The sequence below is a fragment of the Orcinus orca genome, chromosome 18 (genome assembly GCF_937001465.1).
Source record: "Orcinus orca chromosome 18, mOrcOrc1.1, whole genome shotgun sequence".
Taxonomy (NCBI): Eukaryota; Metazoa; Chordata; class Mammalia; order Artiodactyla; family Delphinidae; genus Orcinus; species Orcinus orca.
Window position 1 is genome coordinate 11914043 of NC_064576.1, and position 27535 is coordinate 11941577.

General features: G+C 45.3%; 1 protein-coding gene across 4 annotated transcripts in view; it reads right to left on the reverse strand.

Annotated features, from left to right (window-relative positions):
• FARP1 (FERM, ARH/RhoGEF and pleckstrin domain protein 1) overlaps positions 1 to 27535 on the reverse strand; it is a 289858-nt gene that overhangs the window by 64481 nt on the left and 197842 nt on the right. For all 4 annotated transcript variants that reach the window (XR_007473131.1, XR_007473132.1, XR_007473133.1 and 1 more), the window contains exons 4-9: positions 19574 to 19616; positions 16687 to 16765; positions 9293 to 9390; positions 4571 to 4685; positions 3561 to 3708; positions 840 to 935 (exon numbers count right to left, since the gene is read on the reverse strand). Coding sequence is in view for 1 of the 4 variants with exons in the window: in XM_004273640.3 (XP_004273688.1) it covers positions 840 to 935; positions 3561 to 3708; positions 4571 to 4685; positions 9293 to 9390; positions 16687 to 16765; positions 19574 to 19616 (579 nt within the window). In the remaining 3 variants the exon portion in view is untranslated. The remainder of the gene's footprint in view (positions 1 to 839; positions 936 to 3560; positions 3709 to 4570; positions 4686 to 9292; positions 9391 to 16686; positions 16766 to 19573; positions 19617 to 27535) is intronic.

The window sequence follows — 27535 nt, forward strand, 5'->3', positions numbered from 1 at the left end:
CTGAATGCTCTCAATTTAAGTGACCGTATTATATAAACAAATGTTACCACAGCCCTTAACATTCTCAGCGGTTCCAGCCATTTGGGGAGAATCTCACAGTTCTCGGTAGTGCAGCCTCAACTTACAGACAAGTCGTGCTGCAGTACCCAGTCTTTTGGACTCAAAACGTGTCTTCTCGTAGAAAACAACTTCCAGTGGGTGACTGCTTCCCAAATCAGGCCATAAAAACCTATTTCATCCATAACGTAACCAAATGACTATAAACCTAGACCGCCATTTATAATCTCTTTTTACCCCCGTGGGAGAAAGCAGTCCAGTTCTGGTTGGGGACATCAGCACCCTGGCGCCCATCCATCCCTAGCTTTATGGCGGATGGAGAAGACGCTTTCTTCCTTCTCTGACCTGGCGCCACGTGAGCGACATCTTTAGAGGGAGGGTCTTCGGGAAGTGTGCTAGGGGAGGGGCCGGGTCAGCTCGTGAGAGTGCGCCGTCAGGGGCTGGGGACTACAGCAGGACCGCCCCTGGGTGGGGAGGGACAGACCTGGAGCACGGCAGGATGCTGACCGGGCTGTCGAGGTGGCCGAGGCTGGAGACACGGCGGCTGCACAGGAGGGGGCGGCCCGTAGGTGCACAGCGAAGTGACCCCTCCCTGGGCACACATCTGTGCCCTCTGTCCACTGCTGAGGACAGCTGCGGAGGGACCGAGCGTCTGGATACACAGTACAGACTGGCAGACACCTGGAGAGCTGCCGGCCGTGGGTTCCACCTGAGCCCTAGCGGGACCCGCCCCGCCCCGAGGGGGCTCCCTGGTCTCCCCCTCTTTCCCGAGAGGCACTTACGTTCACATCTGGGCGGAGCTTGATGAGAAAGCGCTTCCTCTTGAAGCTCAGCTTCCGCACCTTTGCCCAGTTGAAGGCATTGATCTTCGTAAAACCCTGAGAACAAAGGTATCGGCCAGTGAGCCGGGAAATGAATGACAAGCAACATGCGAGTCGGTCTGCTCTGCTCACGGGGAGCTGAAAGGAGGGCTGACGTTCTCCCGCTCCTAAGAATGCCTCTTGCTGGAGAATTCCCGGGCTCTGCGACTGAGGGATGACCCCCATTCCCTTCCTGGATCATTGTTTCTCACTAATTACATGATCTGGCCTTCAAATTAAGTCTGCCTCCAGGGAGAGAAGAGGCTGGCCGAGGGACTGATACAGAGAAAGATAAATAAAAATAAACACCATGACAACCACCACAACTACTGGCGACCATCACAGGCCGAGTGCCAGGCACTGTCCCAAGTCCTCCACAGCCCTTATCTTGTGAAGCCTTACACGGAACCCAGGGAGCTGGATTTATTATCTTCATTCTACACCTGTGGAAACTGCAGCATGGCTGGATTTTAATTTGCTCGAAATCACACGGTTACCGCAGCAGAATGAGATTCCCGGGCACGTGCCTTAACCAGCAGCTGTTGTTATAGCCACAGAAACAACACAGCGGTTAGCGATCACCTGCTCTGTCCACGCTGCTCTGCTTCCAACAGCACAAGCAGGGCCGGGGAGGGGAGACCCCACCCTCCGTGTGTCTCTGAGGCCAGAGAACAGTCTCCGGGAGGGACGCACACATCTTCATCTTTGATCGCCGGGTGGGAGTGGGGGAGACACAGTGGGGAGTCGCCAGATACCAGCTCCTATCTGTGCCGTCCTCTCAACTGAAATTAGAATTCCTCGAGCCCGTTTGAACACCAGAACCATTCGTTTAAATTGGTTAGAATGAAGCAATTAGGCACAGGCAAGAAGATTAATTTCAAGATACTGTCCTTGTATATGATGACATTACGGAACAATTCTCAACACTTCAAGTGTCTCAAACACAATCCAAGCAAATTAATTCAATTGTGAGGCACCTCTTCCCCCGACTATGATCTTTAGAAATGTTTAAGGGTTTTAACTTTGAAGTGGAATGGTAGGACTGACAACCACATTGTTTCACTGTTGTTTTTCTCATCAGGGACGCCTAGATTATTTCTGCAGGTCAGTGGGTATTAGGGACAGTCACCTCCTCAAATACCACGCTGCTCACAAAATGTCACTTCCCAGTGTCCCATAGGAAACCCAACTTCAACTTCTCTTGGGACACGAACCCTTTGGTAATTACTGTCCGTCATAAACATCTGATACAGGAGCAAAGAATCACTGGGGTTACTTTGGTAAAATACGAAGGGGGAAATGTAACCCAATCTGGCAAAGCTCAAAAAAAGAGTTTTAGGTCATGCACCTATTTACACCTTCAAAACTGGGTGAAATCTGACCCTATTTCATGAGATGAAATAGGGTCAGATGCTTTCTTCATACCCCTTTGAAACCAAAGCACTTTTGTTTAAAAGAGAAAGCCTTGAGGGATATATTGTACAGCACAGGGAATCTAGGCTCTCTCTCTCTCTCTATATATATATACACACATATACATATTCTTTTTTAAATTAGGTATCATTTTTTTTTAATTGAAGTATAGTTGATTTACAATACTGGGTAAGTTTCAGGTGTACAGCAAAATGATTCTGTTATATATATTTATATATATATATGTAAACATCTATAGTCTTTAAAAAATTCTTTTCCATTATAGTTTATTACTAGGCAATATTTTATAACAACTTTAAATGGAGTATAACCTATAAACTATTCAATCACTATGTCATGTACCTGAAACTAATATTATATTGTGAACCAACGACTTCAATACAAAAAAAGAAAAAAGTCTTGAGGAAACCTTTGGGGTGATGAATATGTTCACTGTCTTGATTTCACTGACGGTTTCACAGGATATACATATTTAAGAACTTATACGTATTTAAGAACAGCATGCTTTAAATGTGTGCACTTAATTGCATGTCAGTAATAATTCAATGAAATTGTCAAGAAAAAGAGATGCATCAATCAATGGCAGTACAGCAGCAGCGTGATCAAGGGTGCACACGCTTCAGAGTGCAGAGTGCTATGTCCTCATGTAAAACACAGGTAAGGGTCCAAGAGCAGTATGTGCGTAGCTGCAAAATTACAGCAGGACATGGACGTAGCTTCTGTGAATTTATAAAACTGCCACATCTTCTAAGTTAGGTAAATGTGAAACCACAAACAAGCTAACTTAGGTAAAACCCAAATCAGGTTAAAAAAAAACCCAAATTAGGTTAAAAAAAACAGATGACTATCATGGGCAAGTGTGAAAAAGGTGTTTATATTGGGGATCTGAAATCTTGATTCCATTATACTATGTTCAAAGTTAGGTCAACAGAGAGATAGGGATTTCTATGATCCTACAAAGTCAATACCTGCAAACAAACCTGCAGTCTTGGATTCCCCAACCAGAGCAAAGCAAAGGAAATGAAATCTGTAAGTCTGAGGGTCCGGACAGAAACAGGAAACCCTGAGATGAGGTTTGTTTTTCCCTGTTCACCTAAAAATAACTCTCAGAGGTCTTAGCCTGGACCACCCAACTTGGAATCAGAGTTGAAGGGCCAACTCTTATCTCTGCAACACCAAGGGAACCGAGCTGGTTCTAAACGCTCTTACCTGAAACACTAGAATCCCCGTGTTGGCCACAGCCAGGTTGATCTTAGTGCCTTCCCGGTCCTTAGCTGGGTGCAATCGGACGCCGTACATCTCCAGCCTGCGGGCAATCTCCAGGAGCTGGAAATCCGATTCTGCGGGTGTTTGTCCACTGACAAAACAAAAATTCAGGAGAAAGGCCAGGAGATTTGAATTCTCCGTGTCTATGAATTCAAGATTAAGCATCTTCTCTTCGGAAAGAAAAAGGCATTTCATCACCAACAATGGGGCTACCCGATCGGATGACACCCGGCCTCCCATTCATTATAATCCGAAGTTGAGCAACTGGAACAAAAGCTCTATTGCTTGTGTAACACAAAACCCCCAAAAGTCTATCTCAAACTCGGCCAGTTTTTTGGAATCTCAAAGAGTTTCCTTTAAGGTCATATAAAAGCAAAACACGACCATGTTGAAACAAGTTTCCAGTCACTTACAATAGCCCTAAACTTGCAAAGTTCAACACTGTCAAGGCCACTATCACCAAGACTCAAGTGCCTTCCTTGAAAGACAACAACGAAAACAAAAGGAGCAGAGAAGGCTTTGAAAATATTTTATTGATCAAAACAGAAAACCAGAATGGACATGGCACAAAGGTTCTCCATTTTCACAATATTCTTATACTGTCCCTAGTTATCATGTCCTCTTCCTGATTTCCTGCTACTTGGTCTTATACTCTTCCTTTTACTCCAAAGCACGGGGTGTCCTAAATTCCAGTGTTACTCTGGTCTCACAGGAAAGCAAGCAAGGAGCCCAGAGGTCTGGTCTTGAGTAGGTAACCTGTGTTACCAATAGTCCAGGATAAGAAACAACACTCACTGAGCCTCTGCGCTCTCCTCCCTCACCCTTTGTATATTTCTTCCCAATAAGTCGTGTGTGTGTGTGTGTGTGTGTGTGTGTGTGTGTGTGTATCCACGTATGTCGAAGGACAGAGAGAAGGAGCTCAAAGCAAGTAGGAAGCAACGAAGGAGACTTACATGTGGTTATGGTGAAATTCCACAATTTTGTCTTCTAGTGCATCTTGCTGAGGTATGTACTTATTTTTTGCTAAATGCTCTCTGTCCGATGCTTCATCAAAATCCCCAATCTCAGCTACAGAGAAAGAGAGAAAGAAAAACCAGCCACATATGATTAATACTTCACAATTTGTTGTACTCCCAGTGGACTGTTCCCCAAGTAGCAAACCAGAAAAACTAGCAGACGACACAAGGCAATCCCAGCCGGTAGGTATCCTAAGGGCTAGATGTGAGAAGCGGTGGCTCTAAGGGCATATTTAACAACCGTGCCAACGTAAGACGACAATTTCACTTTTTCTCATCTCTACCAGTTGGAAAGAAAACTTCAGAATCATCCATCTTTAGCCATCTGTGTTCCTGGTTTGTCTCTCTCCTCCCCACCCCAACTAGGGGTTCACGTCTACTTCAGGCAGTACATTCCAGTTATGTGGATTAAGGCCTTCTGACTTCTGAATAAGCCCCAGAATTTCAGGGCTTGACAAAATCAACTTTGGAGACACACGTATAGCAATTACTAGTGCAAATCCCAAATGCTTTATCATGTAGAGAAAAGACGATTATAACTAGGGGTAAACGTACATAATCTAATTTGGTAAACATAAATTCAAGTGTCTTAAATTTTGTGTAGTTGTGTTGTCAGAAATGACAGATCAGATCGCAAATTCTCACAAATTTTTAGTCTACAAGGAAGTGGATGCATAATTTTCTCAAGTCCCCAAATTGCTCTAATCTGGAAAACTAAAGGATAGCGCTTTAAATTAATAATTGTACCTTAACACTAGCTCCAGCTCAGTTTACAGCAATTTAATACAGATGCAGCAGCATGCCTTTATCATATAGTCTGTGTAACAAGCTTAATAAAACGACCAGAGTCCAACTGTTTATAATAAAAGTAAGTAAACCGTTGCCATGAAGCCTAATTTTCACTTTGTCACGTGAAGCAGCTTGTCACACTTTGGGCAATGCACCCCAGTAATCATGCAGGATGTGGCCTATATGTTGCTATAAATCACAGCCACTGAGAATATTTGCTTGGCACCAGCTGGGCCACTGGAAAAATCAGTCACCCACTAGCTTCTCACTGCCGTGGCAAATCAATAACGTCATTTCCTAGTTGCACTTTGTCAACTAATTTCACCTTCCCTGAGTAAAGCTGCCTCCCTCCATCACAGGAAACTGGGCAGGAGTGGCCATACTGCCATCCTCCTCACTGGTTTGCCACGGCGATGGTGACACTGTCTTTTCTGCACTTCCTCCTATCTGGCCTCAAGCAAGCACAGTTCATCTCATTCTTCACAGTAGTGCTGTTGTATCAAGTCCCCGCGCACGTCGAATTAGTGAAGACTAAACCATCATTCCCAGGGGAAATACAGGGTTAGGTTCCCGCGAGACTCTGGAAACATTTTCACCAACTAACCTTGTTTTCTGTTGAAAGACATCCTACTTTATGTACCCTGCTGATTCGTTAACGCTGGACCCAGGGCCAACAGCACTGTAATGCACGTCTGAAAGCAGCTTATCTACACCCGTAAACACCTGTGTTTACTTTCTCCGTGAGGCACATCGAAACCTTCCTGCACTTAGGAACACTACACAGCACTTCACCAACGATGCTTGGGGGCCATTTAAAACAGGGAAATCAACGAAAAGCACAGAAATGCAAAAAGCGTGGCTCCGAAGAGATCACAAAAAGGACACTTGTTTCCAGTATGACAGCTGAAACCAGAAGGCGGAGCATCACCTCCTCCGACCTCCACTGGGGAGGTGAGGGAGGGGCGACTCCAATTTTTTACCCTCTTGCGCATGTCTGCGAGTAACCGTGAAAGCACTCACAGTGTTGATTCTGGGCTTACAAATAAATTTCAGAGAGCAGGTGAATTTGCAAACATGACATCTGCAAATAATGAAGACGGACTGCGTATGGTGGGAGGGAGAGGGGACTCACCTAAATCCTAAATTTCTTACGAGTTTTAAGTTTGGGTTTCTTAACATATATGGATTTTATAACAGAGCCTTTTCCATAATTCAATATGAACGAGCTAAGAATTCCAGTTTTTCCTCTGGCATCAGGGTCAATATGCCTAAACTGTCTTTTCCTCGGAGTCACTTGCTTTTCAACTCCCAAAATGCAAGGGCAACACGACTGTGAAATCCACTTTCTCCCACATGCTCTCTTCTCGGAAACATGGAAGTAGGCACCCCCTTATGTCTGGAGAGTCTGAGAACTGTAATGTGCAAGATATGACTATTTTTAATTAAAGGTGTCGTATTAGCTGATGTATATACTGAATTCCTTAGCAGTGTACTCTTGGCAAAAAGAATAAGAAGACCACCACCACCCCCAAATCCTGTGAGAAGTCTCATGAGGATGTGTTTGCACAAACTTGTTCTGCCAGGTACAATCCTCAGAATGGACGCACACACAACCTGCAGAAATCTAGCCCCACCATGCCTCCTCTGTCCCGTCAGGTCCAAATCGTGTTTGATTCTTCTCTTCACCAGCTTGTCCCACTTGGTCTATTCATAATCAACTAGAGAGTATTAAAAGTCTGAAATATATACAGGGGATACCTAAGGCCAGTAACAGAGGAACCAATGAAAACAGACTATGTGAAAGATGACTCCACGAATTCAAATGAAAGGGAGGAAAATTTTTTTAAAAATCAGACTGCGTGTATAGATACAGAGGAGATGAAAATATAGCTCACTAGAGATAATTTTCCATCAGCATTAATATCGCTTCTGCAGAAGGGAGATGAGCTGACCTCTCCTACCTTACTGATGACGTCAATAACTACCAATAATTTAAATGAACACACTGTTCACAGAGGACTCTGTGAAATTTCTCCTTCCATGACAGAAGGTACAGGAATGCTTAAAAATACAGAAATGGGGCTTTTTAAGTATGAGATTATAGAAACAGTGTGTCACGCGACTGCGCATCACAGAGTATAGAAATAGCAGAAATACTTTTGAACCCACCTATTTCATTTCCTTTGGAGAACTCAAGATTCTCAGGGGATTTTGAGCCCCTTGTTGGTGTCTGGGGGTGAGGGGTCCGTCAGACCAAGCACATGGTTTTCTGGATTCCCGTGACCCTCCACTTCCCATGTGTGCATGTTTAAAAAGGAAGATTCACTCTTTCTTTAAAAAGGAAGGGCCTTAGGAGGAAGGGGCTACAAGACTGAATGGCATCAGGAATAGCCGACTAAATCTCTTCTCTCACCAAAGGCCCAGGGTCAGAGACCTTTGCTGAAGTTGCTATTCCAGCAAGGAAGCTTTATGTCGAAATTTCCCATTGTTTGGAAAGGGAGGGCCCTAGGTGAGTGAGGATAAAGAAAGGAGGGTATATTTATTGCACACCTAACATATGCTGAATATTGATGCTATCATTTCATTTTCATCTGTTATGAAACAGATTCTATTATCCCCCTGTTCCAAAGGAAAGAGAGGCTGGCGGCTTAGTAACTTGCCAGGGCGAACAATCAACTAACAGAAACGAGGTCTGCCTGATTCAAAGCCCTCCTCTGTCCACTGTCACTGTAAGAAGAGAGAAGACCAAACACGGGAAAGACAAAAGTTATGTAACTTTCTGTGTCAGAGCTTCCTCATTTTAAAATGGGGATAACAGTACTGAGCTCACAGGGTTGTTATAAGAATTAAATGAGATAATATACACAGAGCTGGAACATAGTAAAGTTTAAAAAGTTTACCTACTTTTTTCTTTTCGGCCTGTCTTTTCTTTCTCACATCATGTTTTCAAATTAGTAAGAAAACATCCATCTACTAAGTCTGGCAGATATTCAACAATGGCATTGCACAAAAAAGAAGATAAGCATGGTCTCTAGAAACACCTCATCATTTTGGACTAAGGTAATTTGTTGACTACTGGGAGTGACCCTTCCTACAAACCTGTGGAAAGCGTGTTAACTGGGCAGTTATCTGGACAGGATGGGGCTGATTATATGGGACTACTCTGTATACAATGGAAATTTCAGAATGATATGCTAGCACAATTTTTTTTGTACTAGTGCTTTTAGATGTTGACCTTCGTCTATATACATAACTTCCTTCCTGAAACATAATGTGTATATTCCATTTCAAGTAACTTCTGCCTTGACCAAGACAAAAAAAAAATGCCCAGGTGAGTCGTCAGGAAGCCTTCGAATGAGCACAATCTAACTTATCCTTTGTCTAGAGGAAGAGAGTTAAAATATGTAGCTTCAAGCATCACTTGGGTTCCGTCCAGTTTCATGTGTCTTGGTTTACTGAACTCTCGAGCAAAATACAAGAAGGGAAATCTTTGACAGTTTTATGTCTGAAGGCTAATGGGCCATATTCAATGATGAATATTAAATGCAAGAACAGGACAGAACGAGTTTAGTCTACTTTGCCACCGTGTATCCAAGCTTCTCCTTTGAGTCAACTGAGTTTTCAACAAACGCGTAGTCCTTAGAAAGAGGAGACAAACACCAGAACACAAAATTCCCGGGTCAGCGTTTGGTGGGGGAGTACATATACACAAAGTTAGGAGTACTGTTTTCCACCCCTTGGGTTTCATGCTAATAGCAGCAGTGTAAGACAAAGACATTATTGCTTTCAGTGGATGTCAGTTTTCTCCCCACCAGGCAGATCACTGTGTTATTTCCCACATGATTTCTGAAGGAAACCAACGGAACTTACATTGCACAATGTGTGAGACCAAGAGGGCAGCGCTGGTGTCACTACATGTCAGCCTGCCTTGAGCCAGGTCCTGCTTCACCTGCAGAGCAAACAGGTACCTGCGAATACGAAGAGAGACGGGCGTCAGACACAGAGATGGGTGTCAAGCAAAGAGGGCGGGGAGGTTTGGCAACAAAGTCAGCCTCACTTTGCTCACTGGCAACCTGCCCACACAGTGAGGACCTAAAGAAATATAAGCCGAAGAACAAGAAAGTCTGCACAGGAAGGATGAATTCCTGGTGCTACTGGCTGCAGTGTAACTATTCACACCTCCCTTCAAGCAGCGGGAGACATATGCTGCAATCTTTCCACACAATGAGTAATGCATTTCATCTTATATGGAGAGATACAGTCAAAGTAATTAAGACTATAACTTACCACCCTATTTTTGCAGAGTATAGCACACATTTAAAATTTTTTCACAGATCAGTCAAATATACTAAAAAAATGGCTGTATGGCTCAGACAATAACAGTAGGCTATCATGGTTAGGAAGAGCCTTGCCAATGGAACTGGAAACACAAGAGTGTCTTTTTTTCGGGAGCACAGGCTCCGGATGCGCAGGCTCAGCGGCCATGGCTCAAGGGCCTAGCCACTCCGCGGCATGTGGGATCTTCCCGGACCGGGGCACGAACCTGAGTCCCGTGCATTGGCAGGCGGACTCCCAACCACTGTGCCACCAGGGAAGCCCCACAAGAGTGTCTTTTTTTGTGGTGTAATAAGTCACTCAGCTTCTTCCATAAGCCTCAGTTGCCAGCTCTTTAAAAATCAATTTATTTAAAAATTCTTTTCTTTATGAAGTAGAATAAAGCAAGTAACATTTTTGGTGGAAGAAAAAAGTATAAATCAAAGAAATTAAGTAAAAACAGTGCGATGTTAAAATCAATTTGAGAATATCAATATGAACACATAGATTTTTTTTTCTTTCGGTATGCGGGCCTCTCACTGTTATGGCCTCTCCCGTTGCAGAGCACAGGCTCCGGACGCGCAGGCTCAGCGGCCATGGCTCACGGGCCCAGCTGCTCTGCGGCATGTGGGATCTTCCTGGACCGGGGCACGAACCCGTGTCCCCTGCATCGGCAGGCGGACTCTCAACCACTGCGCCACCAGGGAAGCCCAGATTTTTAGAAAGATATTTGCTAGATTTGCCCACTGTCTAGAAGGAGCGTGACTTCGGCAGCAACCCTTAGCAACCAGATTCTGGCTCTCACACAACTACCCATGAGAAGAATACAGAGGTAGGACCTTGCAGAAATGGTAGGTTCCAGGTGTGGGGCAGAGGAAGGTACAAAGCAAGCCTGGAAGATCTAGTTATGCCAGAGAGCAAGGCAGCTTGCAAATATAAATGGGTTATATTAAAAGGGGGAAAAAAAAAACCTTGAAGGGGCGGCCACTGGCCAAAGTTGTGACAACTTGACTAGCAATAAAGAATGATTAAAGTGAACTGAAACACATGGAACTAATAAAACTTTATGAGTCCATTATAATAGTCATAAAAATAGAAGCAGAAAAAGTAGAATGTATCACCATTTGAGGAGTCTATTCAAGAAATTCTTTTTTAGGAAACTGGTAACCCAAGGCAAAAACTTGGGCATGTAATCTGCCTCTCCAGTAGGAAGGGTATTTCAGGATATACAGACAATCTAAGCAGACGGGGCAAAGTTCTACTTCACAGAAGAACACCGACAAATAACACAGCAAAAATAACATAATTATAAAACCCTCATCCCACACCTCTAAAGAAATGACTGACTTGGCAAGGATTGTTAATCAGTATAAAAACCACTTAGGAGTTTGGACATTTGCATACAAAGTCATATGACTTTCCTTCACAATGGAAAGGTCAGAATGTCACCACCCTTAACTCAGTGATCAATCTCAGCATCGCTAATGAAACGGAACACGACATCACTTAGGATGGGATTCTAGCCAAGAATGTTTAACTTGTATCCCTTAGAACTAAGGTCTAGTTGGCAGGAAATACAGAAGACAGAGGAATAAGCTAAACAGGAGGCAACCAGACAAATTTAGCAGGTAGCTTTTTTTTTTTTTTTTTTTGCGGTACGCGGGCCTCTCACTGTTGTGGCCTCTCCCGCTGCGGAGCACAGGCTCCGGACACGCAGGCTCAGCAGCCATGGCTCACGGGCCCAGCCGCCCCGCAGCACGTGGGATCTTCCCGGACCGAGGCATGAACCCGTGTCCCCGGCGTCGGCAGGCAGACTCTCAACCACTGTGCCACCAGGGAAGCCCCAAGTAGGCTATTTTATAGTATGACCGGTTCAGTTTCTTCAACAAGATGGTATCACGAAGAGAAAAAAAAAAAAGGGACTCTGCTAGATTAAGAGGTCCAAAGGGCATAACAACCAGATGGAACGTGGTCCTACAGTGAATTTCACGTTAGATGAGCAGATATAAATGACATCTGGGGAACAAAGGGGGGACATTTGAGTACGGCCAGGGTACCAGATGAGATGAACAGTACATGTATATGCACAGGAAAAATCAGAAAGGCTCTCTCACTGATGTGTTAACAGTGCTCAGCTCTGGGCAGCAAGAACACAGGAGTTTTATCTTCTTAGTCTTCTTCACCTATATATACTCCAACTTTCTACACTGTACATTGGCTACTTTTGTAATAACAAAGGGTTCTTTTTGTTTTTTAAAAAAAGGGCTTTTTTGTTTTTAAGAAGATGTTGGGGGTAGGAGTTTATTAATTAATTAATTTTTGCTGTGTTGGGTCTTCGTTTCTGTGCGAGGGCTTTCTCTAGTTGTGGCAAGCAGGGGCCACTCTTCATCGCGGTGCGCGGGCCTCTCACTATCGCGGCCTCTCTTGTTGCAGAGCACAGGCTCCAGACGCGCAGGCTCAGTAGTTGTGGCTCACGGGCCTAGTTTCTCTGCGGCATGTGGGATCCTCCCAGACCAGAGCTCGAACCCGTGTCCCCTGCATTAGCAGGCAGATTCTCAACCACTGCACCACCAGGGAAGCCCAAAGAAAGGGCTTTTAACACGACTAACCATAGAGGTGGCCTTAAGAATTAAATGAGATAATACATGGAAAGCATAGTGACCAGAATGAAAACATTCAGTATATGTTAGCAATTTTTTTTTAAATAAAAGAAAAATGAATCCCCTTTAAGTCGTTTAGGAAATTCCATGATTAAGAACTAAAGAACTACAGAGGCATTCTGTAACCAGAAAAAAAACAAAACAAAAAAACACCCACAGATCCACTAGTTGACAACAGTTGACCTTTATCCACCCCCCCAATGTAATGTTTATTCATTCATTCATTCACTTTCTTTTCTCTCTCTGTCTCTCTCTCCTTGGAAAGTCAAAGTAGAGAACGGCAGAGCATATAAAGTAATCACAACATCAGCACATAGGTTTATATGGGAAGATGTGGCACAAACCGTATCTCTGGATTAGGCACTGGTTATTGTTTCTTGAAGCCAACACTCAGAACGACAGGCTTTAATTCTTATCTGTGTGGTTAGTTTTTACCTAAGTAGGAAGAATGTATGTTTTAAAAGCATGATGTTCCGAATATGGTAACAGCTACCAGTTCAAACACAGGATGCTGTGTCCAGGGACAGACTCAGGGTCATGGTGACAGGCTTCGGGGCCTCTGGGGAGGGTCTCCTGTGGGTGGCGACACGGCACTGGGTTCCGAGAGCTCACCTATTTAGACAGAGGACGAGCGCCCCGTTGCCAACTGCAGGAGGACTTTGTCACTCCCTGATTACGCTGACTTGTGCTAAGGCCCTTGTAATCTGAGAAAGACCTTCCTGGGTACCGTCTCATCTTCTCGTAAAGACAGCTGTAAGTCCCACACCCTGGCTGCAGGGCCAACTTTAGAAATTCCGCAGCACGTTTTTGCATTCTAAACTGAAGCAGCTCCAATCAAATTCGCATGAAGGGCTCAAAACGGAATCAACTCTCCTTGGAGGAAGGATGGGATGTGAGGAGGGAGGCGATGACAGCGGCAGGGCCAATCAGAGGGCCGTCACTTCCAGGGACCACAGGGGAGGAAATCACACCCATCTTGATGCCATGGTTTAAACATGCCTGTTTCAATTTATTTCATCCAGGAGCTCTTCGTCTTTCTTTCCTTATTCAGTGTACAGTACGACGTCTCTGGCAGCCAAAGGGCAACAGTGCAGCAGGCCCCGCAGAGCAGCAAATTCTGATAGGTCCCCTGCACCTTTAAGAACACAGCCAAGTAGAAACTGGATCCCACGTCAGATGCGATGCTCAGAGAGTAGTGGAGTACGTCTGACCTCACCAGCACAGTCAAGTGATTCCGAGCTCTGCCAGAAGCAAGCCTGCTAACTTCTTTTCCAAAGACCCCTCCCCCAGGCGGTTTTAAACTTGCATCTGGGAGTCAGTACTTTTCTCCTTCTAGATGCCTGAGCCCTGGTGTCAGTAGGACAAGAGCTCCAGTGAGAGGGTAGTTCAATAAATAGAAAGGAATTCAGCTTCTTGTTTAACAGCAAAGTGCAATTTAATCTTCGATCTATATAAATGGGAAGCCGAAAGCTATTCCTGGAGGCCCGAAGAATCAGCTGCAGCTCCAGTCACTTAAAGTCGCTGAACTGCGGGCCCGTTTCTGTCTGTCTCACTCTTGTCCGCACCTCCTTCGCCTATGAAGTGGTGTCCATATAGGGCTTCTCCCAAAGGCTCCCTCCTTCACCATCTGCCATAGAAAACTGCCTGGCATCTCAATGGTCCCATCCTTAAATTTCTGCTTGAATAGGAATTTGAGAGTGTGGGAGAACACCACTTTGGATCTGGGAAGTCGCCTTCCCGGCATACCTTGTGACAAAGCGGAAAGCAACGGGGACCTTCTAAACTTCCTACCAATTTTATCACCCCAGAGCCAAAGGAATTCTCTCCTCGGAAAAGATTTCCAAAATGTCTGTTAACACTGGGAGCCAGAAAACAGTGACAACAAACCCCCAAACCTGCTACGTCCAAGCTGAGCTTGTGTCAATTGAGGAATTGATCAGATCGGTCGGAACAGCTGGCAAAATACCAGGCGCACACACACGGCGTGACGCTCACAAGCTGTCTGGAATTTTATAACGAGGACCAGAATGGTAGAAAATCACACATCTCTAGAGATGATGATTCACAAAAACTGAAAAGGTGCAAAACTCATTGCAAAGTAGAATGGGGAGACAGGACTGGGGTTGGGGGGCAGTGGTACTTCACGCCGCCGACTTCCTAAGCAGGATGACGGCCCAGTAAAACGCGGGAGGAAAAGGCACGCTGCTGACCAACGGCTGGACTGGCCTTCAGATTCATTTCAATATTCTGAGCTTCGAGCAACATACTTTCAACAACGGGAAAACCAGCCCCGGAAGCTGAGACACGGCAGCCCCGATAAGGACACGGCACGAAGATGCTACTGGTGTCGGCAGCTTGGAACTCAGGTGGCGGCCCCAGCTGCCCCTTCTCCACGGGAAGCGCCCTAGCTGAGGCATGTGGTTCCCAGAAGGCTGACGGCCTCTGCAGCTCCTGGCCACTTAGCTGCTTCATTCGAGGGGTGAAAGTGGAGGTAAGCTATCAACGGTGACTCATTCAGAACACTGCGAAGCCATGGGAAGAGTCTTTGCCTTCCTCTCTTTCTGGAATCGCACGTTCGTGTACCTGGTGCCCCTCCTGACGCAGCCCCGGGATGTCCAGCAGGGACCTCAAACGAGCTGGCAGAACCAAACCCTTGACTCTCCACCCTCCCCAGTCCTCTACTTCCCTCCACCCCTTCGCATTCTAGTCGTCACCCATCCATCTAGTTGCATTCTAGTCGTCACCCATCCATCTAGTTGCTGCTTAAGTCAAAATCTTAAGCATCCCTTCTCCTTCCCTCAGCCTCCACCCACAGCCCGTCACAAATTCAAATCGACCCCGCCTCCAGCACGTGCTCCAAATTCACGTGTTTTCTCCATTTCCACTCCTACCGCCTCCGTTGCCGCCATCATCTTGGCCTGGGTGACTGCCATCTCTTCCTGTCATCCTCCCCTCGGTATCTCTGGCAACCAGTCTCTCAACACTACGTATATCGGGCCTCTGCCCTGCCTCAGTGCACTTCACCCTCAATGTTCCTGCCATGAGAGCCCTCTTTTAGGTGACTGAACGTCTGGAGCGTGTTTCTGCCTTGGGCACTGCCTAACCGTGCCTTCTCCCTGGAGAGCTCTTCCTCTGAAAATGACTGACAGATCCTTGTCGCTTTCTCAGCCCAAGCATCCCAGACCAAGCACTGTAAAGTCATCACCCGTCACCTTCTATCACATCATCTACTCCCATTACCTAAAGGCTCTTAGCATTATCTGATATTTTTCTTGTTTATTTAATCATTGTGTCTGTTCCCGTGAAAGTCAGGCCGGTCTCTTCACCACTATGCTCCCCGTTCCTGGAACAAGGCTTGCACACCACGTATACTCCATCAATACTGTTGACCGAATGTTTTCATCTCTTTGATAAATGACGAACCATTTAACAAACTCAACCACCCAAAATACTGGGCTCTCAACCCAGAGGGACAAGAAAGATGTGACAGCCCTCATCTTGAACAGCTGAAGCTGGAAAGGCATGTGCAGCAGGAATCTGGCTGGTCAGACTAGTGCAGTGTAGTCCTGAAAGGGAGGCGTTTTATCTTCGCATGTTCCCACCAGGCTCTGCTCTCTTTTGGAATACCACGTGTCTTGCTGTCAATTATAAAATGGGTAGTAGCAGGGATGAAGATGCGGGTGATGGTGATGAGGATGATGGAGGCTGTCACTCATAGCATCCCTGCTGGGTTCCGGGCACTCTATGCATACGAGTACTCATCCTCAAAACCACGCTGGCCAAGCAAGCACTACGGTCGCGTTGACACGGGAATTAACAGAGGTGCAGGGGCGTTTGGTAACCGGTTGGTCACACAGTTACCAGGGGCAGGGCTTGGCCACACTCCTCCCACTTGGCCACACCTTCAAAGAAACTGACGTACAGTTTATGTCGATTCACCCACTGCAGCAACAGAGAGAAACTGAGTTCACATCTTGGTTTCACAGAAGAAATTCATTTCCCAAAACTGTCTTGTGACGTGACAGGTATAAGAGGGGGAAATACGACAGTAACAGATTATAAGCCCAGATACTTCATAGCACAGCCTTCGAGAAACCAGCTTTCAGGGAAACTGTGGTACTTTCTTTCTTCCCATGTTTGTAAACACAGCTGGGAGGGAGGAAGGTTAAACTGTCAAGCACAGATCAGATGCTGGTCAAGGAAACACTGGGAAAATGTTTCATCAGTTGACTTAGAACATTCACTCTCTCTGCTCCACAGCAATAAATACCCAGTTTCCAAACCACTAACCTTGTGAGTTCTTCTTGGAGCTGTGTGTGGTCAGGTGGAAAGAATTTCACCACAAACTTAACAACGACATGCTTTGGCCCTAGAAAGGGGGGAAAAAGCAGTAAAGCATTTATTGATTTGTCTTTCAAATGCCATTAAAGATGTAAGAGGGTATATTAGAAACCAATAATAAGTCTTACTCCGAGCTGCCCAGAACACTTCTGCCAACATCCAAGTCACTTAATAGCTGGTTACGTTGGTTACTAATTCGCATTTTCGTATTGTGGGGAGACAGACACCTGTTTGGGTTTTTTTTTAATTATATTTTTTGGCCACACCGCACGGCATGTAGGATCTTAGTTCCCCGACCTGGGATGGAACCCACGCCCACTGCGTTGGAAGCACGGAGTCTCAACTACTGGACCCCCAGGGAAGTTCCAGATACCCGGTTTTTAAAAATACTGTGACAGGCGCATTACATTGAGGCATCAAACTTTTCCCCTGGAGAACGTAAATTGTACCCAGATTTTAAAAGCACGCATGTGTCTTCAAAAATTTATCTGTCTGCTTCAGTCCAAATACAGGCTTTAGACAGCTTAAGGAAGAGATAACGAAAAGGTAAATCAGTTACGTAATTTATTATTTCTAACTCTCTCCAAGGTACAGCGGCTACTGTGTTCATCACAGTCAGTCAAAGCCTTTACTAAGTGTCTCATACACCATCTTATCGATAAGTTCCAACGAAATTAGGAAGCAGATCTGGGAGGGGGTGGGCAGGGTAATGGGAATGAGACAGGTACCTTTCCAGAATTCAAACAGAACATCAAATAGATTATAGAATAGTAATCTGTAGCCTGAGTCAGAGCTTATTTTGCTGTATAAGCCACGACACAAAAGCAATCTTACAGGTTCTGCCATTTGGACTAACAGCAAAAGTTTACGTTCTATGAAATACAAGGTATTATGATGAAATCCAAATTTTAACAGCAGTTGTATAAAAGTAAAAAATGTCTTTTTTGCTCTACCTTTCACCATCACAAAAGATGTTGTACTTTAATTTTTATAACACACTCAAACTTAGGGGAAAAAACCCCAAATGATGTATCATAAGATGAAGATGTTGGCAATACGTACAAAATTAGGAGGAAAAAAAAACAAGGCACAGGAACACTGAAACGAAGAGAAGCCGGGCTTCTTCCCGCTGACCATTCTAAAAATTAACAGAAATCCTCGCGTGTCAATTCTGGATCACAAAACAGCAAGAACAAAATGGGGAAGATGGGAAGGTCTAGCTCATTCTTCCCAGCAATTTTCACAGATGGGGAATTAAATGAGGCTACTTGGATCCTTAGAAAACCCGAAGCTAGGAAGATGCTAGCACTAATGCAAAATGACAGCTTTGTCACACGGGGCGAGTCATAGCCCACAGAGATGAAAAGGAGAGCCTCTGCTCCGGTGCTAAACCAAACCACAGCCGCTGAACTGGGTCTGACACTTTTCCACCATCAGCAGCTCCCATCGCGGGTTACTGAGGGAACAAATGTCATCATTTTAGATGCTGTGCTTCCTCCAGCCTTCAGGCCTGGCGGCTTCTCACAGCAATGTGTCCTCCACACTTAGTCCTAGGCCAGCCACCCAATAAACGCTGAACAACGGCTGTTTCATCTTCTGCATTAACGATTGCTTAATTTAAATGATAGAAGATCAATATCAATTTCAACTGCATAAAGACCACTCAACACAGTGCCTGTTTATTACAGCCACATAAATTGCTGTAAGCAGCCTGGTGGGGTTTCTTTTCTTTAAATAAACTTAGTTTGTTTATTTATTTTTGGCTGTGTTGGGTCTTCGTGGTGGTGCGCGGGCTTCTCACTGCGGTGGCTTCTCGTGTTGCGGAGCACGGCTCTAGTTGCACGGGCTTCGGTAGTTGTGGCACTCAGGCTCAGTAGTTGTGGCTCGCAGGCTCTAGAGCACAGGTTCGGTAGTTGCGGCGCACGGGCCTAGCTGCTCCGCGGCACGTGGGATCTTCCCGGACCAGGGCTCGAACCCGTGTCCCTTACACTGGCAGGCGGATTCTTAACCATTGCACTGGTGGGGTTTCTTAATCAGACATAAAACCGACCCCAAGAGGTATTGTGTGATTGTTCAACTAAAGGAATGCAGTTTTGTTACCATCCTCAGTCTCTTGCCTGGTCTCTGGCTGCAGTGAGGGACAACTTGGGATGAACTGGAGAAGAGAACTTGTCTCTTAACTTGACCTCACAGCGGAGAGAGGGGAGGATGGTCTGGTGCTGACGCACAATGAGAAGGGAGGGAAAAAGCAAGTGTTCCCTTTCCTTACTTCTCTCCTAGACCCTCCTTTATCTTTCCTTCGACAACATGGTCTAAATGCAAGGCAGACTCCCTTCTGTCCTGCTTGCCAATCTCTCTCACACACACACACACACACACACACTCACACTTTTGCGCACCTTATTTTTCCAAACACCACTTGCATTCTGATCTCACAGGCTTTGAAAAGGCAGCACAGAAAACCTCATAGCAATTTTATGAATAAATGGTTCCACCTCCCCTCTTCCAAAGTGACAGTAAGAAACATGAGCACGGCCTGGACGAGCTCAACTGCTCTGGGCCTCAAGAGCCTGCTTTAGTCTTAATTAAAATGACATTTGTTTCCCAAGTTTTGATTACCGAATTGTTATATATTAAAATTGCAGAAGATACATTTAATAGTACGTGGATTAGTGGATGCTGAAACGCAATCACGGGGTAAAAAAAGAAAGTATGGCCCCAGTGCTTGACACCACAGGGCAGACGACGCCTAGACAAGGAAGCCGTCTGGCTTTATATTTGACGTCACTGTTAAACAGGCGGGGGGGGGGGGGGGGGGGGGGGGGTTTATACTTACTTCTAATCTGCTTGACAATAGGTTTTAAGAGATCCAGCCACACCTACAAAGGAAAAGAGAACAGACTGAGACATCAATTCTCAATGAGAGAGCGCAAGTATTTTGAGACTCCACTAGGAGCTGTTTAAAATCAAAATATTTTTGAGGATTTGAAGCGGTCTGTGCCTTTTTTTCCCCTCCAGAATGCCATAACTTACATTGTCTCCCATGTTTATAGAATGGATCCAAACTTGCTAATATTATCCCTGAGCTTGAAAATTAAAAATCTCTCCTAGATGCAAATAGTGCACGGTTCACTAAGAATTTTTCTATTCTCGCTGGTACTCTGATCACAGTTAGCTATTCAGTAAATATTAACGCGTGATTGCACATCTGGCTATAAATGGAGTAAAGTACGCGTGCTCCTTAGTGAAACAAAATCCATGTACACAGATGTACGTACAGAACAGCACATCTTCGAGGGGTACGGAAAGGGAGTGAATATTTATAGAACATACTTTTGCACACGGCTCCATCCATAAGCTATTTACCTCTCAAAGCAAGGCGAGAGGATTCCTGTTAGTCAGGAGAGAAATCTGAGACTTGGAGAGGCTCAATAATTTGTCCCAGGCCCTCAGCTAGAATGTGGCAGAGCTAGGACTGAAATCAGGTTTGTCCAACTTCAAAGTCCAGACTCTTTTCACACACATTCTCCTTAGCATGCAATTCAAGCGGCAAAATTTTAAAAGAAGAGAGAAACCAGTTGTCATTAATAAAGTATAAGTTAACCCTTGAACTTGTGATCATGTGAAAGGGTTCTACGGAAGCTCACATTTGCATATATGATTTTTAAAAAGTTAATGGGCTTAATGTAAAGAGGGTTTTGTAAGTAAATATGAAAAAGACAAACACTCCTAAAGAAAATTATGCAAAGAATAACAGGTAATTGGTGAAGAAAAAATGCCAATGGCTAACAAGAGAATGTCCAAGTTCAGGAGTAACTTGCACTACAAATGCAAATTTAATCAAATACCATTTCCACCCATTAAATACGCATCTAGATATGCAGTGCATGTCTGTATTTCATAAACCCAGACGTGGCAAGGGTGCCAGGAAGTGGACACTGCCCTACGCTACCGGTGCATGTATGAATCGGCACAACGTTTCTGGAGACCAATTAGGGAATAATTATCTAAACTCTTTCATCCCGTAACTTGACTTCTGATGAACTATTTGAGAGTGTGGGAAAATGTGTTTGGGAGGTGGGAAGATGGGTGATTTCTTCTTTTCTTCTGCCTTTCTATATCATCCAAATTACCTTCAATGATCACTCAGAATTCTCATGAGGAAAAAAGTAAAAGTAAAAAAATTTAAGTGTCTATTTATTCAGGTTCATCTTCCCCACCACCGTTTCAAATAAATATGATTTTCTAATGAGATTCCCATTTCTATATTCCCCGTCCCCTGCCACTCTGTTATATGAGAAAAACAATAAAGGCATTAGTTGACTTAGGATCATCTCCACTGTCACATACATAAGACTCAACCTTAAAATGAGAGAATAATCATTCAAAACAACAATCGTCGTTTGTGAGATGAATTATTTTCCTCCCAAGAATCCTAAACGATGGCAAAAATATCTCCATTTGACAGATGAGAAAAGTGGGATTCAGACCACAGCTGCCCAGGGCTGGGACTCAAACCCTGTTCTTCAAACCCATTTATTCATTCAACAACACATCACTGTGTCACTCTGCTGGGTTCTGGGAATACAAGGATGGGAGACCAATCATGGTGCCTGCTTCATGGAGCATATGGTCTAGTGAGAAAGACAGGAAACAAAACCTTCCCAAGACAAGTAAAGAAGTACCTGAGACAAAGGAAACAAGGGGGAATCCCAGAAGACTCTGAGTGTCAGGATAGAGAGGTTTGATCCAGTTACAGGTGCAGTAGAGGCAGGAGGAAGCCTTCCCTGAAGGTGACATTGTGCTGAAATCTCAAGAGAGGTGAGAAGAAGCTAGGAAGACATGCAGTAAAAGCACCTGTCCAGGTGACTTAACATTAGGGGAGACCAACATGACAGCAGAACAAGGTTGGTGGGTCAGGAAGGGGCCAGACCCTACAGAGGCCACGTTAAGACACTTCATCGTTATCCTGAGCACACTGGGAAGAATTTTAAATATGGGGCTGATACGATCAGATTTGCACTTTGAAAGGATTACGCTGGCAGTGTGAGAACAGAAAGAGGGAGTCAGAACAGATGCAGGTTATCTGCTGCAGTCGTCCAGGCAAGAGAGGATGGTGCTTTGGACCAGGAGGGCAGAAGCAGAGTTGGGGAAAATTAGGTGGAATCAAGAAAAATGTAACATGGACTTCCCTGGTGGCACAGCAGTTAAGAATCCGCCTGCCAATGCAGGGGACACGGGTTCGAGTCCTGGTCCGGGAAGATCCCCCACGCTGTGGAGCAACAAAGCCCGCGTGCCACAACTACTGAGCCTCTGCTCTAGAGCCCGCACGCCTAGAGCCCGTGCTCTGCAACAAGAGAAGCCACCGCAGTGAGAAGCCCGCGCACCGCAACGAAGAGTAGCCCCCACTTGACACAATTAGAGAGAGCCCGCGTGCAGCAACGAAGACCAAACGCAGCCAAAAATAAATAAATAAAATAAATAAATTTTTTTAAAAAAAGAAAGAGGGCTTCCCTGGTGGCGCAGTGGTTGAGAGTCCGCCTGCCGATGCAGGGGACACGGGTTCGTGCCCCGGTCTGGGAAGATCCCACATGCCGCGGAGCGGCTGGGCCCGTGAGCCATGGCCGCTGAGCCTGCGCGTCGGGAGCCTGTGCTCCGCAACGGGAGAGGCCACAACAGTGAGAGGCCCGCGTACTGCAAAAAAAAAATAAATAAAAAGATAAAAAAAAAATAAAAAAAGAAAGAAAAGAAAAATGTAACAGGTAAAATCCAGTGGGATTTACCGATGGGCTAGATGTGGTGGCCGAGAAGGAGACAATGACCAGAATGATGACACTGAGATTTCTGCCGTAGGCATCTGGATGGATGCCGCTGCCAATCAGAGACAGGGAGTACTGGAAGAGGGCCAGGACGGAGGGGTTCTAGACACTTTCATTTTAGGAGGTGCCCTTGGATTTCATGAGGAAGAAACAGTATGAAAATGGTGGGACACACTCATCCAAAGCTCAGAGAAGCCTGGGCGGGAGATCTCACATTTAGAGGCTGCCAGCACTGTGACTCCATGAGGACACGACGGCCTCGTGGAGCCCAGAGGATGAAATGCATCAGCACTGATGACGCGTCTACCTTAGAACGGCCGACGGGAGCAGACAAGGACAGAAGGAACGTAAGGAGAGAGTCATGTCACGGTAGCCACAGGAAGACAGTGTTTCCAGAAGGAAGAACATCAAGAGCTGTTGAAAGATCAAACAAGATGAGAGCTAGAGTATCTGCTGGTCAGTGGACCTGGAGAGGGGCCTGAAAGTCTAGTGGACGGCGAGGAGACAGGAAGGATGAACAGCTTTTCCAAGAAGCTTGGCTGTGAAGGAAGAGGCCAGAGAATGGGTGTGTGGAGGAGGGGGAAGAATCAAATAAAGGTACTGTTGGGGCTTCCCTGTGGCGCAGTGGTTGAGAGTCCGCCTGCCGGTGCAGGGGACGCGTGTTCGTGCCCCGGTCCGGGAGGATCCCACGTGCCGCGGAGCGGCTGGGCCCGTGAGCCGTGGCCACTGAGCCTGCGCGCCCGGAGCCTGTGCTCCGCAGCGGGAGAGGCCACAGCAGTGAGAGGCCCGCGTACCGCAAAAAAAAAATAAAATAAAATAATAAAAGTACTATTGATTTGCTTGTCTTCCACAGGAAGGACCTGGGGGTGCCTAAAAAGAGGAGGGGTTGGGACTTCCCTGGCAGTCCAGTGGTTAAGAATTTGTACTTCACTGCAGAGAGCAGGGGTTCAATCCCTGGTCAGGGAACTAGGATCCCGCATGCCACGTGCTGTAGCCAAAAAAAAAAAAAAAAAAAAAAAAAAAGGCGGAGGGAGGGCTTGAGAGTATGAGTAAGAAGATAACAATATCCTAAGACACCTGGGATGATGTGGAAAGATAGCTCTAAAACATAGGGCCCTGGGGACAGAAAGAAGAGCTTTTCCAGTGGCGGCAGGGAGGGAGCAGAAAGGCTAATGGTAGATGTACGTCAGTTTACACTTCTGCGCCGGGAAGATAAGACAGTTCCTCTTTGACACCATCCGTTTACCCCTGTAAAACCTGAGGCTTGAAGGATGTGGGGGAGTGGAGAAGAGTTGACACAGTTGTGTTTGCGTGCGAGAGAATTAACCGAAGAACTCTAGAGGGATTTCCTGTAGCTACTGAGCGTCCACTCGTGAGCCTGCCAGCCTGTGCTCTGTCGGCCTCCAAGCCTGCCTCAGGGGAACCACCTCTGAGGTCTTCCACCGTTGCCAATTCTGCCACAGAATCTGCCTAAACTTCTGCAAACCACTCAGGACCAAACAGATATGCTCTGGCAACACAGCAGCCAATTTTATGAATTGTTTTAAAACATCTCTCTCCTGTTTTTGGCATTTCTGTGTAATTCATCAAATACAAGCACCAATTTGAGCCAACCGAGCATGTGGTTTTAAACCATGAAGGCCTGGGAACATCACACTGGCCTGAATTCGCCTGTCCAGTAGAGTTTTACAGCAAGAACGCCCCAAGGCATCGGTTACATCACAGCTAAACTGGCCTGGGTGGGAAAGCGGGGCCCACAAGACCCTCTCCATTTACCAGTCAGATTGATATTTGCAGAGCTGAGAGGAAAGGCCTTGCGTGCTAAGGACTTAAACCACTAAAAAAGGATGAGCTGGAGGGAGCAGGAAGAAAAATAGGGTTGCTGCTCGACTAAAGGGCTGAAGTTCGTCTAGGTCATCCTAGACAAATCACTTCTTCATTCAACCTAAGCAGAACAGAAACAAGTTCCAGATGAATGAAAAAGGCAACAAAAGCACCATAAACTTTCTTTTCCTGCCAACGGATCTCTGGAGGGTCACAACTGTAATCGTCCATCTCTAACCTCACCCCCGCAACTCCTTCAACCAAGCCACACATTCCTGTTCTTACTAAAATCATGCTGCCGGTCTCCAGAGCACAGCTACAGATCCACATTACCTGACTGCAGAGGGATGTGGTTAAAACGAATGGGCTTCTAGAAACGCCACACCTAGTCAGGAGGACTCACGGAATCAAGGAACTCCCCCTGCTGGGATTTGAAGGCCTATAAGTAAGAGTCTGCTCAAGCTGTCATAACAAAGTACCACAGACTGGGTGGCTTAAACAACAGAAATCGACTTCCTCCCAGTTCTGGAGGCTGAAGGTGTCCCAGGTTTGGTTTCTCCTGAGGCCTCTCTCATTGACTTGCAGACGACCGCCTTCTGGCTGTGTCCTCACAAGGTCTCCTCTCTGTGCACACAGGCTCTCATGTCCCCTGGGTATCTCCCAGTTTCCTCTTCTTAAAATGATACTGTTCAGACTGGACTAGGGCCCGCTCCCCCAGCCCCATTTTAACTTAATCACCTCTCTCAAGGCCCTGTCTTCAAGGACCGTCACATTCTGAGGTGCTGGGCGTCACAGCTTCAACATACACATTTTCGGGGGCCACAATTCAGCTCATGACACCTATCTTCCACAATTTAGTTTCAACACAGCTTTTCAGCCCCATCTTCCCCTGCTTGCCTCCATTTCAGTCAGCCTCCCTATTTTCCTTTGATACCCTGTTAAATGTTACCTTCCCCTTTTGGAGTGTGTTTTCTGCACTGAAATACTCTTCGAGAAGAAAGGCTTCAACGCCTAGGCATCAAAGGCGAAGCAAGATGGATTGCTGTCCCCGGAGCCTTCATGTTCTTTTCCTAAACATCTTTTTCCCCTATTCTTTGGTGAGTGACAATTCAGTTGGATTTTATAGGCAGCTAAAATATCTGAGGTATTTTGGAAAGGGTCTTATTAAAAGAGAGTCACTTACATGACATCGGGCAGGGGGACAGCGAAGAGTCCATTTCCTGAGCACCTACTGTGTGCCAGGCATTGGATAGGTGCTTTATACACTCTCATTTAATATTCACAACAATGTGGTTGTTTTACACACGAAGGAAGCCAAGCTCAGAGAGCTTACTGAAGTTGCCCAAGGTCAAAGGGCTGGGATTCCACTTCAAGTCCATCTGACTCCACACCTGTGCTTTTTCTGCAACATAATATGCTGCTCCTCTAAAAAGACTCAACAAAAGTTCATCTTTCTTCTTATTTCGAAGTCAAAACTGCACACAGCAGAACTATTGCATCATCAACTGTAAGATATATAGGAACCAGGTAAAATATGATACAAAAAACTATCCAGTGTCTAGAACTCATTGCAACAAACGAATTTTTCTGCAGGCTGGCTCCTATAAGAAATGACTTTACTTTGAATTTTTGTTTTTAATAGTTCGTTTGAATGTAATTTTTCATATTGATCTTAATTACTTTATTAATTTTACATATGGGTATATTTATAAGATATGTTAAGTGTGGCTTTTTTTTTTAAACCGATTCATTTTTAGAGATTTCTAGTTCTGGTCAAAATAGAGTAACAGGGACTAGATTTATCTTCCTACATGAAACAACAAAAGAAGGAAGAAAGAAAGAAAGAAAAGAAAAGGAAAGACACATGACAGATCTGAAGATCTGTGACACCAATGAGAAACAGTGATCCCTGAGAGACAGGAAACTAAAATCATGACCTCTATGACTACACCAGCCTCTGCCCTGAGCAAGTTTTCAGGCTATGGTGCAGAGAGAAAGAACACAGGCAGAATCCGGCAAAATCCATGAGTTGAACAGACGGGGCTGAGAGTGCAGGGGAGCAAGGTAGAGAGAGTTCACAGGAAAGTAGAAGGCATTTAGGAGAGTACAGAGGGTTACCCTTGAGTAGGCAACAGAGTACTGATCAACGTGTGCTTGTGAGGAAAGTAGCCAAGATGGGACAAAAAATTAAAAAACAAACAAACAAAACACAGAAGGATTAGAGGTTACAGGCCTGGTGCTCACACAGGGCCAGGAATACTACCTATTCTCACCAGCCAGATGGGAAGACCTCATGACTCATGCGCACTGGGTAGAGTACTGAAGGGTCATCCCTTAGGAGTAGGGAATAATTCACCCCGGACTGCACACTACACCAGTCCTACCCTAACAAGTCTTAAAAGCCAGATCTGAAAGGACTAAATTGTTTCCAAATAACTTACATGCATCCCCCCCGCAAGCTCAATAACATTTTCAGGAATACAAAACTACCCAGCACTCAACAAGGTAAAATTCACAATTTCTTACATCCAATTAAAAGAAAAAATCACCAGGCATACAAAGCAGGAAAACATGACCCATAATTAGACCAAAAAAACCCAAAACAAACCAAAAAAGCAACGCCCCCCCCCAGAAAAAAAACAATCAAATGGGACCTAGAATTGACACAGATGTTAGAATTAGTAAAAAGGATATGAAGACAGTTATTATAACTGTATTCTCTGTGTTCAAAAGGTTGAGATATGGAAGATTTTAAGGAGACCTAAACTAAATTTCTGGAGATGAAAACTACAGAGCGTGATACAAACATACACACGCACGCGCGCGCGCGCACACACACACACACACACTGGATGCGATTAACAGCAAATGAAACAGTGCAGAAGAAATACTACTGAACTTGAAGAACTAGCAATAGAAACCATCCAAAATCAAACACAGAAAGAAAAATTACCAAAAAATTAACAGAGCATTAGAGAACTATAGAGTAACTTCAGGCAGCCTAATATGCATGTAACTGGAGTCCTGAAGGAGAGGAGGTGGCAGGGGCGGGGGAAAGAAATGGAAAAATATTAGAAGAAATAATGGCTCTAAGTTTTCAAAATTTAACAAAAACTATAAGTCCACAGATCCAAGAATCTCAGCAAACTCCAAGC